Source organism: Metopolophium dirhodum, chromosome 2 (assembly GCF_019925205.1).
Source record: "Metopolophium dirhodum isolate CAU chromosome 2, ASM1992520v1, whole genome shotgun sequence".
Taxonomy (NCBI): Eukaryota; Metazoa; Arthropoda; class Insecta; order Hemiptera; family Aphididae; genus Metopolophium; species Metopolophium dirhodum.
Window position 1 is genome coordinate 16,353,078 of NC_083561.1, and position 14,314 is coordinate 16,367,391.

At 31.6% G+C, this 14,314-nt stretch overlaps 1 protein-coding gene across 5 annotated transcripts in view; it reads left to right on the forward strand.

Moving 5' to 3' along the window:
* The window catches only part of LOC132938699 (connectin), a 269,490-nt gene that overhangs the window by 39,386 nt on the left and 215,790 nt on the right, over positions 1–14,314 (forward strand). For all 5 annotated transcript variants that reach the window (XM_061005683.1, XM_061005687.1, XM_061005688.1 and 2 more), the window contains one exon: positions 8,011–9,115. In XM_061005683.1, coding sequence (XP_060861666.1) covers positions 8,020–9,115 — 1,096 coding nt within the window. In that variant the 5' untranslated portion in view covers positions 8,011–8,019. The remainder of the gene's footprint in view (positions 1–8,010; positions 9,116–14,314) is intronic.

Genomic DNA, 14,314 nt, shown 5'->3' on the forward strand with positions numbered 1-14,314 from the left:
TTATAGCTAATAATATAATATGGAAAGTTAACTATACATTAATGTTAAAAAAACACGATTACACGATTAGGTACCGAAGGTTACTTTAGTATATTTAAATATTATGTTAAAATGTTATAAAAACAAAATTAAATAATATACAATTATTTTCATGGATCATAATTAATGGTGTTGAATTTTGTGAAGATTATAAAATTTTGGTTTTTTGTTTTTTTTTACATTTTAAATCTATACCTTTAAAGTTTAAATGCTTTTTATGGTAATTTTAGATGATATTACTTACATCGGAATTTGTCCAGGTTTATATCTCAAAGAATAATATTTTTAATTTTTTCTTTAATTATTAATAAAAACTATTTTTTTTAAAATATTTCTTAAAATAAGTGAATCACTTATTTGTATTTTATTATATTAAGTTTGAATTTAATATTATACGAGTACAATATTACAAACTAGTTGTGTCCAGTAATATAAAATAGATAGAAGGCGACGTATTTTCATTTAACTTTTAAAAAATGTACATGAATACCAATTATCAATAATACTTTACTCTTTTCTATACATTCTTATTAGGTATATTGAATAATTATTCACCGAAATGTCGTTAATAACCAGCTGTTATAATGAATTCAGGAGGTACACAGTACAAAACTAAACTATACTTCAAATCATCCGGCTCATGTTTGTTAATTATATTTCTAAATTGTAAAAGTTGCACATTTATTATCTTCCACTACATATTATAAATAAATTCTTATTTTATATTCTTGAACTTTTAACTTTTGTGATAGTTTTATTAATGTAAACTGGATTGGCAGGTCAGTTGTGGTGGCATTAAGAACCCAAGACCTTATCCACCTCATCTTTTTTTTTCATCTAGTTGGTCTATATACTTACGTGACTAGGATTCATTTTCGGAACAAAAAAGAATACTAAGGAAAAATTCACCACCGAACTTCAATGACGTCTGGCGACTTCATAATGTTCTGTAACGACTTAACGATGTTGTGCAATAGTATAATAATAATTTTTGTTGTAAACACGATATTTTGATTTTATACCAACTGCCTTACAAATTATCAACGCTTAATAATCGTTATATTTAATAGCTACCTATCAATTAAACTTATTCAATATTAATTTACAAATACAATTATTTAAGTTAAATTTAAATGACGTATTTTTGGGCTATAGTGTTTTACGCAAGAATTCAATTCATTTTATCCATTTAAAAAATATATATTAGAACTTTGAAAATAAATTAACGCTTTTAAAATTAGAATGCTACATTTTTTTTCACTTGACAAAATATTTTTTTAAAGTAATAATTTAATATTTTATTTTCTTATTATATTTCAAACTTTTTATAATAGGTAGGTACCCTAATAACATAAAATACAAATAATTAATAGAAATTACAAAATGATTACAAAACATAATCTATCACACTTACACAATATTATGTACATTAACAGACGTACTTAGTGTATTAATGTAATTAATTATTATATATTTTTACTATATTTCAAACATATTGAAACAAGAGAGGTTTAGAGAGAGTAGGTTCGATTAAATACAGACGATGACATCCTGAAATTTGAGTTAAAGTTTGAAATTGAAATTTGAATGTTTGCTGTTCAATTTGTAGCTAAAATAGCACCTTTGAATTATTATAAACGGATTGCTAACATTTATGATCAGGCATGCTACGTATATGGGATACAGATAAGTGACTGGATAATATTAATTAATTGATTTTTAAAGTGTGTTTGTTATTAATCTAGAAAATATTTTACTATAGAATATTTCAAATTTTTTACTTTTGTTTGTCAACATTTGCCTTGTATTGGACAGATAGATATCCATGTCATGCGGTCATGTTTGTTGATGTGTGTAATTAGTTTATATGTATAATTTATTTTGCGTGTTAGTTTTTCTATTTATTATTGGATACACGAGTACACGACTAATCGTTGATATTGGTTTGTTATTATATTTCGACTGAGATTCAGCCGGTCGAGCTGGGTCATCGTGTTACAGCTTTTTTTTTTATCAAGGGCGAGCCTAAAATGTTTACCTTTGGTTTCCAAGCAATCGGTTCATCCAATGTGTACATTATTGTGTATATTGTACCTAAACAATTTGAAAATAAATAATAATTAACGTATAACATTAAAACATGTGCATGGTTTTTTTAAAGTTCATTATCATATATTATTAGCTTATATTTACATAATTATAAATGAGAACATTTAGTTATATATTTATAGAGATACTAATTTTTTAGCAAATATAACCCTATTATGTAGGTACCTTAGAAGCACTTTCTCACCCATTCATACATTTATATTTTAATTTATCCACATTTTTGAATATCCAATTCTTATGGTTCGCTCGGGATTTAGGCATTCGGATACATTGTAATAAATACTAATATGATACAGATGCGTGAGAGTACGTGGAAAAGAGACACATGAGCCCCTTGAGAAAACAGACTCTGAATTAACTACAAAATTTGTAAACTTAAGTGAATATCACGCTATAATACTGCATACGCACACACGGCGTGTATGCAAAAGGTGAGTCAGTATGTGTGTGTGTGTGTGTGAGAGAGAGAGAGAGAGAGAGGGAGACGAAAAGAGTGAAAGAGGGATGAGAATGGCAAGAGTGAGAGAGTCTAATGATTTTTCATTCTACTGCAAATAAAATATTAAACGCCTTTCTCTTTTTCCTACTTTAAAGGTCTCGAGAAAAATCGACCGATTCCCTACAAAGTGTATTCAGAATATTAACGTCGCGGCGCGCCTTCGCCCCCCAAAAATAGAGCTTGTACGAATTAAACCAACCTCCATACACGACCCAACTGTTACCGTTTTCTGATTGTTACTATATACTGCTGTCGGTGCTGCTTTACTAACATAATACAATTTGCATACACTGGTTATAATAACGGTGTAGGCGGAGGACGGCCCTTTATGAGGGTAGCCGACCCCTTCTTATGAGTATTTTTAGAGAAAACAATATTATATATGTACATGCGTATGAAACGCCACCTACGTTCCCTCCTGCATTATCAGATGACAAGTTCAATTTTTTTTCTTACGAACGATCTTTTATTGATTTCATATATTATAATTAGTACTATAGCTCCCACCTAAAACATGACTGTATATAATATTATATTGATATAAATTATCGTCCAATAACTATATTATTGGTATTTGTTAGTATAAACGATATATAAGAGTCGGGATTAGAACATTATATTCTGATCTGTAGAGTGAGATAAATAGAACTATTAACTAAATAAGGGTACTAAACGTTTTCAACATTTTACTATACAGTATTTGAGACAATTGACTCATTGACCTAAAATAAAATAGTTTAAAATCGTTTAGTAACTGCAACTGTAAGAATTAACATAATCGCTTATAATTATAACTATACTATTACTTGTTATATTAATAATAAATAACAATAACAAAATACAGTCAAAGAATTTAGAGTATATTTTAAAATTCAAATAGGTTTCATGTGTCTAAATTTTAAAATAAAAACATAACTTGTAAGAATTTAATCTTTATTAATTATAGATAACGATAAATACTTGTAAAGGAATGTCAAGTACCTAGTTAGAAGTTTCAACTATTGATACCTATGTTAATGTTTTTATAAGTGGGTACAATTATTATTTAAATTTAAATAAATAAATGATTAAGTTAATTTGTAATACGTAATGAATCAACATTTTTAAACTTCAAGTAATCTCTAGGCATACATTTTTCTAACCAGCTTATATAATTGTAGTTATATACTATTATAATTTATAAGTAATAAACTTGTAGGTAACTTAATTATTTTTGCGTCTACCTGTTGTAATAGCCAATAGGTGTAATTTACATCATTACAGATCGTATCAATGACACCTCCTCGGCCCCTTGTTCATATTAAAAATACATTTTGTAATAAATAACAATCCTACAAAATTATTTTCTTTTCTTATAGTGTCTGAGTTAAGTTATTTTTATCAAGTACCTGTTACAAAGAAAAAGCAATTTCTAAGTCATCATAATTATAATAAGTGTGTTATAAATATTATAATCCACGTAGTACCTAATATTGTATTATTTAAGTAAATCGATGATAGATCTATTTACACTTGTTTACAATTAAGTTTTGTAATAATTGTTAATGTAATTTTTGTATAATATATACTCGTATACTTTTATTTTTCAAATTTGATATAAAAGCAAATACTTGAAACGTGGTTGGCCCCCGTGTTTTTTCATTTTTCCATTTTTCCATGGAGCTAATGCAGAAATATATAATATATCCCTTCATAGACATGTCATTTTAAATATATCGGGTTTTTTTTTTTAATACATATTTAAGCATATTTTTAGGACATAAATACATGACATTTTATGATTTTTAGGGCATTAAGTCCCTATTTTTACTCATAGAAATATGATTTTACAGAAATTTAAATGTGAAATGAATTTTTTGTTTTAATTTTTTGGTATATTTTAAATTTCTAAAATATTTATCTGAAATTTGTGATGTGTGAAATTGACCCAATAACTTTTTCCTTATAGTTTGTATTAATTTTTTCTACACTCTACATATATAATATGTACCTATATTATAATAGATAATACATATAACTTCTAGCAAAGTTTGTACTGTGTGAAAGTAATAAAAACTTATATTTTATAAATGATTTAATTAAAAGTTATGTTTATAAACTAAAATTATGATGATATATTTGTAATAAAAAAAAGTAATTTTTGTTTGTGATATTGTTATAATTTTAATTATTTCTAAGATCTAAGTGCACATGAAACATTGGGTATTTCTATTATTACGTGAAAAATATTATATTATGCTTTTCAATTAAATTATATAGTTCACTTTTTTTTATTTATAAAGCACAAATAAATGCATTTGAAACTGGTGTACAATAAGCTTAAAAAAATCGAATAATGAAAAAAAAACACGTTTTTTAAAACTATTGTTCTTTAAAACATTATAAACAATTTCGTTTGTTGTAGAATTTTTGGAGTACCTAACGCACAATATAATAATATTACTGCGTGTACATCGGATAGTTTTAGACTGTATAGTGTATATCGTAGATGTCTTTTATAATCAAAATAAAGTTATTTTATTTATGTTCCGTAAATCTCAGTCATGAAAAATAAGTGTCTTCGGTACAATAAAAGTTTGGACAGCCACATATTATAACTGAATGAAGAGTATATTATAATCGATTTTCTAGAAAACGGATTGTACTCGTTTTACTTTATTTGCGTAACCTTTTGTATGTGATTAGTTTTAACATCCAATCAGTGATTAAGATGGATCGGTACATACAGCGACAATTTTTATTCCACATAATATATTGTAATAATAAACACGTGTCACTTTGTGATCTTCCAATTATAATTAATAAGTACTACCTTATGCTTACATAATATTTACTTTGTTTTATAATTTTATGCGCATAATATTCTTATAATAATAATATAATATCGTGTCGAAGCTCGTACAAAGTTTACCACACTATAAATAATTATTCAAACTCGTAACGATATTATGTGTCGGTGATACTGCGCGTATAGTTTATCGGTTAAAATAATATTGCCATAAAATGTACTGTATACCCACATTATACGTATTTTACGCCATCGTTGTTTTAAACTATCTCGCTCGTACTAATAATATCATAATATTATAGTCGTGGCTTCCTTTCGACTAGGATTTTATATGAAAATACCGGACGACAATCGTCCCGGTCATACCGTCAAATTGAAATATTATACTATGTACGTATAGGGCATAGGCGTACATCTATAATTATTGCAATTTTGTTTGAACACTAATAACGAATTTGAATTAAACAGTATAATCAGTGGTTGAATTACATGAAAAAAATAAAAAGGGTGTTGCAATTTTGGAGAGGGGCTGGCGAAACGGTCAAAATAAGGAGACACTGATTGCTCGGTAAAAAATTGGCGTGCAAATTCACGCTAATTGAGTGCTAACTATTGACAAAAAAAAATCCGGAAAATCTTTTTATCAATCTTAGGGGGGGGGGGGGGAGTGAAACGTTTCAACAGCCCCCCCCCCCAAATTTTATTTTTTGATTATTTCTCATTAAATAGTATTATTATGCATTATGATAATAGTCTTGAAAATTCATGCTATTTTTTAGTGTAAAAAATATCCGAGATTCCAATAACGGTGGGAGGGGGGCTGGTGAAACGGACGTTACAATATATCATGATACACGACTTGGGTGAAAAAAAACGAGTGATATTTTAATAAATACATTTTATCGTATACTAGCCTGGTATAACGTTGTTACTGGCTATTTATTATAATATTATTATGATAAACATTAGTGTTTCGTTCTGTTGGTTCTGTCGGAGAAGTGATTTGACATTTTACGCGTTGATTTCGCGAAAACGCCATAGCGGAATCACCGTGCGAGAAGTCTGTGTAGCCACGGTGTCTAGCCAAATGATAATTGAATCATTTTCCAATTACCGTTCTCCCCCGTTCACCGCCGGCACCGTATACTGCTGCAGTGTAGAACCCTCGGGTTACAACACGATGACAACCACGCCCACTTAGGGGGGACTCGCAGAGAACACTTGTGCCGGTGACGCCCATCTAATTAAGATTTTTCCAATCGTGTAATATATAATGTAATTCGACGTCAACGGTGGCGGAGGGGGGGGGGGGGGAGAGCGAATTTTCGAAAAGTCGAAACAAATATATAACGCACTCTGCTGCAGTCTTACTATGGGTACCTAATAGCTGGTGTGCTTGCTATAGCTTTAGTGGTTTCGACACCACATCACGACGCGTCAATCCCGAGACGTTTACACGCGCATGAATTATGGCCGACTCGTGCGTTTCACCCATGCAAACTCGGTGAATTTTTTTTTATTCCTGCCAAAGGCGAAACGCTTGCAATATTAAAACAAACAGTAAACGTATACGAACCGCGTGGGGAGCACGTAAAGCACAATGGACATTTCAATATTGAATGAGCATGTGTATACACATACACACATACACACACACACACACACACACACACACACACACACACACATACACAAACACGATATGAACGGCGAACTGCTCACGGAATGGCCAACAATTCCTTTTGTATGAGGAGGGCCTGCGGTCAATTGTATATGGGTGAAGTAGGGTAGGGTGAGGGGGTGTGAGTGGAAACGAATAAAAAGGAGAAAAAAAAGGCAACCCATAATCCATATAAAATGTATATTGTATATGTATATATTCGTATTCACCCCCACCCGTTAGCTATATATGCACAGTGGCTTTTGCTGTATATACGGTCGTTTTCTGACACGTCACGGGGGCAAAACACACACGGACAAAACGAAAGCCAATATAATATATAAAATATGCCGTCCGTAAGGTAATACTGTATCGATTCGTAGTGTATACTATAAGAAACGCATATTATGTATAAATATTTCATTATTATGTCATCGCAGTTGTTCGTGAATTATTCGTGAGTCGTTCGCACGACAGGAAACCCTATTTAAACGTCATCGGGGGGGTAGGTACCTCTGTGCAAGTATATAATACGTATATATACTAATATTTAGGGAAAACAAATAATGTGTCGTGACAACAGCCACTTAAAGAAAATTATATATAAGAGTTATAGGTACCGCACAAACAGTTTAAAAGCCATCGCGGCGGATGTATTATGTCATCGAAAATCTATTTTCCTACACTGGGCGGCATCCAGTAGCTGGTTCTCGGAAATGCATCGTCGAATCGATCGACAATCGACAGGCAGGGACAACATAATATAGTTGTCATCGCACATATACTACCGATATCCGTTTAGGCGTAAACCGACAAATGGGGTGTTGTGCATTGCAGCTGTGGAAAGCAAACAATAATAATATAGGTTACCTATATATAACAAATGTGAAACTTACAATTTTTCTTTTCCTGCAGATTTTTGAGATGGCACGTCAACAACAGTTCATGGCACTGTGGTTGGTGTTCGCGGTCCTTGTGTACGATAACCATGGTTACGTGTCGAACCGGAGAGGGAAAAACCAGAGACCGGGCGTGCGGAGCTACCCTGACGATGACAAGAACGGCGGTGGCGGTGTCGGCGCCGATATAAACGTCTGCGCGCTCGAACAGAAGACCACCATCAACTTGTATTGTTACTGTGACGACTCTAAGTCGCACGCGGCCACGTCGGCCGACTGTTGGGTGTTCAACGACGGCGAGCCCCGTGACTCGGCCGTCTGGCGCGAGTTTGGGTCGCAGTCTAACGTGACAAAGCTGACGTTCAACGTGCGCGGCACCTCGTCCAAGACGCTGTCGTTCGTGCCCACCGAGGCGCTGGCCCGGATGCCGGAGCTCCGCACGCTGGAGATCGTGTATGCTGACATCGGAACCGTGCATTCACACGCGTTTGCCAATCTGTCCCGGTTGCAGGACCTCGCCCTGGTCCGGAATAACATCGTGCAGCTGGCCCGGGACTCGATCGCCTACATGAACGACCTGCGCGTGGTCACGCTCGGTGACAACGCCATCGAGAGCATCAGCAACGACGTGTTCGCCCGGCTTCCCGCGCTCCGGAAGCTGTACATGGACCGGAACAATATCAGCTACATTGCCGAGGGGGCTTTCGAGCAACTGCGAAAGCTCGAGGAGCTCGACCTGTCCGACAACAGGTTGACGGGATCGCTGTCCAGGTACGTGTTTCTCGGATTGGTGTCGGTAAAACGGCTGGACATGCGAGCGAACCACTTGGACCGGGTGGGCCCGGATGCATTCGCCGAGCTGGTGTGCCTTGAGGAGCTCGTGCTGGAGGATAACGTCATAAAGGCGATTGACGGCAGGGGATTTTCCGGACTGCCCAGCCTCCAGCGGCTGATCTTGGCAGAAAACCGATTGACTGCTCTCGATGACCGTACTTTCCATAGTCTCGACAAGCTGAAGTTCATTGACATTAGATACAACAACCTACAAACGCTCACGTTCGGCGCCGTGGAACCGATCTTGGAACGGCTCCGGAACTCGTCGTTCTTTTTCCATTTTAAAGGTCAGTGTCCGATCATTTGTTTTATAACATATGTTTATCACAATTATATGGGTTTCGATTTATTCCCAGTGAATATACATTATACAGGTTCCTGTTCAAACCAATTAATGTGGTTTTTGTAGTAAGGTTCCAACATAGTTGCGATATGCAGCTGATGATAACATAGTCTATGACAAAGTTCAATGTTGTATATATACACAAATAGGGGTTCCAACAATTTCCAACATTGTACCCAAACAGTTTATATAAGATTATGATGTGCACATTTTTAGGATGGTTTAAGATGATTGTTAATAAGTTAGAAAACATAATATCAGTCACCCATATTAGTATTCAAAGATATTTTCTTATAGCTATAGGAATATAATGACGATTTCATGCATCTCCACGATGCGACAGCATAGCTCAAAACTCATTGTATTTAAATATGTAGTATTACCATTCTTAATATGGGTCTAGGCCAAAATAGCGAAACAATTTACCGCGAATGTAAAAATCGCGAATCGATAATAGCGTAAATAAAAACAGCGGATTTTGAAATAAGCGATCATGCATAATAACGAAACTTAAAATTATATATCATTTTAAATATCTCGCAGGGAAATAATTTTAGGACAAAACCCTATGCAGGTAGGTCACAATAATATCGTTATACCTACTGATATCGTCAATATGCTATCTTAATTATTATTTAACTTATACATATACTAATGAGAATAAGAACTTCATAAAAGGTATAGCATATAATTTGTCACTGAATGTCTAAATATAATTATATTTAGATTGAATATAATTATTTTATTTAAAATTATTATTATTGCTACTATAAATACTTATTATTAGAACTTAACGATATTATAATTATAATGAATGTATTCAAAAAATATATAAGAGACAAATAAACACTAAGTATAATGATTTTTCATTTATATTCCATGATCACTCCATATTTTATTGTATGCTTTACTTTTTTAAATTTATTAATCTCATTTATAAACTATTTTTATCCATTTTTTATTCTAACAAATATGTTTGATTTTTACACTGTGTCATATAAGCAACCCGACAGACAGATGTTTCTCTTTTCGCTATTATGTATTTTCGCTCTTTTTTACAATTCGCTATTTTTATTTACGCTATTATTAATTCGCGATTTTTTCATTCTCGGTAAATGTTTCGCTATTTTGGCCGGATACCATATATATTTTTTTTTTTTAGTTAAGGCTGTACCTCAGAACACGTTAGTGACTTACGCCACATCAGACCATTACCTATACATATCGTATATATTTTGAAAGTCCAAGTAAAACCTTGTTATTAGTCACGTAACATATTGTGAATATTAAGAGTATTACCTATTGTACACTATTATCACATCGTTTTATACATAGGTATACATATTAAATTATACCATTATTATAGTCGTGTTATGATCCCATAATATATAATTCACGTGTAAGTACTACTGTACTAGATCTACAGTGTTGTTGTGGCCTAATTTAGGTTAATGGTAATTATTAATTATAACAACTATGATAAAAATAATAATAATAATTGTTCAATTTGAAATCTGTCGAGGAGTTGATAATTGATCGAATAAGTCTATATTTACGCAGGTATACCAATAATATTGTACAGAATATTTAAGATAAAATATTCTTAGTTGATTATTATTAATTAATACGTATTATATTATATAGACGTTGAAGAGGCATTTCATTAAACGACGTTCGATGGATGATATATCTTTAATTCAAAATCAATCGATTTTCATTAAACGATTTAAATTTAATTATATTGGATTGGGTAGAATAATTTATTACTTGGAATTAGAAAAATTGAGTCCACATGATATTTTTCAAGTCGTAATTTATTATTGAGAGCTGATAATTATAAATATAATAATAACATAATACAACTTACAACAAAATAATTATTTTTTCTCCCGTATAAAAACCTTTAATTTTCAGATAGATTTCCACAATATATTAGAGTCATAAAGAGTATTATCTATAACTTAATTAAGTTCTCATATATTTTTATTATTAATTATTACATCAATTTATTATAGCTATAATTTTAATTAATACATTTAATCGTGACCATACTGTAGAAATCAGAGTGAAAAACTCTCTTTAAAGAACCATTTGAGTTTATTTTCTAACCAATTGAGGAGTTGTACAAAACTTTTATTGCTCCAAAAAGTGTTTTTCGAATATTATATACTTTTATAAACCAATTACGTTTTTTTGAAAAATTTCAAATGCAAAATCTGTTTTCTAGTTATTTAATAATATATTTATTTTTCAATAGACAATATTGATTAGTGTAATCGTTTTGTAGGTATGTTTCATTTAGATTGTACAAGGTGTGTTCAGTAAATGTATTGTAAATGATTTAGTTTGCTAAATCTTAAAGTTTCATTGGTTGAACTATTCTAAAATAGTATTAAATAACCAAAAAAAAAAATGTAAACGTTAATTTATTTTGTTCGATAATATTGTATTTTGAAGAAAAATATATTAAATTGTAGCATTTTAAAAATGCCATTGTGAAAATAAATCATAATTGTATATTAACCTAGTACTTTGTAAAAAAAAATGCAGTACCTACCTATGTTAAGTATTTATAATACGTAATTAAATTTGATTAATAAATTCTATAATATATTATATCACACTGAAATAATAAATTAGGGTAATATAATAAAATATATACCCACCTAATAATATTTCGAAATCAAGTTGGATTGAAGATTCGATAGAGAATAGTGTATTTCGTTTATTTTAAATACTTATCAATTAAATTTAAGAATTCGCATTTCAGAGGTCGTTAGGTGCATTATTATAATTATAGTATAATATATATATTTTTCCTTTCGACAACCACTACAGAAGAAATAAAATATTCCGTTTTTATCGTACTACTTTACTGGAAATTATATTATTATAATATTATAAACATATAATATAGATTACTGTTTGGATTATAAGTAATGCAATGCAATGTTGTAACTTGTAATACTTTTTTTTCGATTACCTACATAAAAACCAGTGGTGGAGTATAATATTAAATTATTAATCTGCTGTATTATTTTCGGATAACGAAAAAAAAATACAAAAATACAAAAATGTAAATGGATCGTCATTAAGCTGATTGATTTTGTCATCAATATTTATCATGTTTGAAGCCTTATTCGACTTATTCCAGCCATCCGTCATTAGGACACTTGCAAAAAAAAAAAGGTGTGTCAGATAAAAACGAAAGGTTGATCGTCGATGTGCTGTATTAAATGCCATTACAGAATGATTATGCTGATTAGGAACGGTAATTCTTGTAAAGAACAAACGATGCGCGGCTTGTATTTAAACGAGAGTCTAAATAATTGTACGTTGCCAGCTTCCAGTAGTAGGGTTATAATTTTTCTAACAATTCGTTACAGATTGGGACATATGCGGGATGAGAAAAATAAGTATTTCGTTAGAAATCTCGTCTCATTTAAATTCCGAACGATCCTCCCGGGTTTTCCAAAGCCCCTTTAAGCATAAAGGAAAAATGTATAAGAAGATTCGTTTGCGTGATATAATCTTTAAACGATGTATAAACTAAAAAAAAAAGCAAAGGATTTTTTCTTCTCTATTTCACCGTGCAATATCTTTTTAAAAGATAACCGATTTGGCAGTGATCTTTCCGTTTATGTCTTTGTCCATTTCGCATTTATTTTCTTTCCTTATACATATTGCAGCAGCTCTCTCGTGTGCCGCTCGGGAATGTGTGCGAGTGACAGCCGGCGTGCCCATGCAACAAATGAACATACTGATTAGGCGACCTTTGCGCTGACAAAAACCGGGTGATTGCACCCTCACGTCGCCTTTCATCCTCACCAGCACTGTATCCACACTATATCCTTTCTCAGGACTTTCCGCTTTCATTTCCGTCGCTAGCTCTGCAGTGGCCTTTCTTTCTGCTCTCCGCTACTCGTGGATCTTTTGAACATCCGTCACGCTGTCGGTCAAGGCTTTTATTGTATCCATTATATGACCAAAAAGCACTCTAATTTACATTTACTTACTACAGACATCAGCCACGGATCGATCGACATCTGGATCTATTAATGAATTGAAAATGTCCACTTTACCTGTGAACCACGATTTAATGAGTATTTGTACGGTAAACGCGCTCGACTGTTCAATTGCCCGAGCGATACGCTGTGGTTTTCATTTATTGCATTCAGTACGGACCGGGTTATAGGTTGAGAATCACGTTTTTTCAAGTTCATATGGCCATGCATAGTTCTATATATAATAATGCACTGCAAAGTTTCATATTTGAGTTATCACCGGTGGGTGGAGACCAATAATATCTATGCAGTTTTTGATAAATCACATCGAAGATTAATAATATTATGAGATATTATCAAATATAATAATTTATTATTTATAAAACATCATACTAAAATAATAAATAATACTCTTTTATATTCTGCAGTTGTACCGATAGGTACGTGGTATAGTGATATTATTTTCTTACTTTTTATTTTAAAATAGTTTATTATATGTATAGCTTCCTTATTTAAATATAATTTGGTGTACCTATATGTACCAAGTGGTAATGAGGTTCATTCAAAATTATATCATTCGTCTTAAACGTACTAATACGAAACAACTATAAAATTCACATAGTAATATTATTAATTAATAGTGAATCTGTGACCATTTTTATTTTATTTACAAACAAATACAATAATTGAATGGTAACAAGTAACTAGACGGGCACTTTAATTGAATATTCATTGTTAGTTGGCCATAGAATACATATAGTTAGAACTATCCAATTAATGCATATTGTACATTATTTAAATATTTGCTATATAAAATGTTAGTTTACGAAAGGAAAAAAAATGTACAATTGAAAACCATATTTGATACATAAATAACAATATTATAATAATTGAGTTTTAAATTGAAATACAATTGAGACTTCAAAATGGCATCCCGTAGGCACCTCCTATATGTGTAATTTGCTACGTTTGATGTATGCAATGTAACCGGTATAATATATCCATCAATTATTCTTATGTGCATATTCGGTATTTACAATACCCAAAACTTAACGGAGTAATCCAATATTGGTTGTATTAAATAATCAGTTAATAATGTCCCATCGATGTACTTAAATGGGCAATTTCAAAGAGTTACA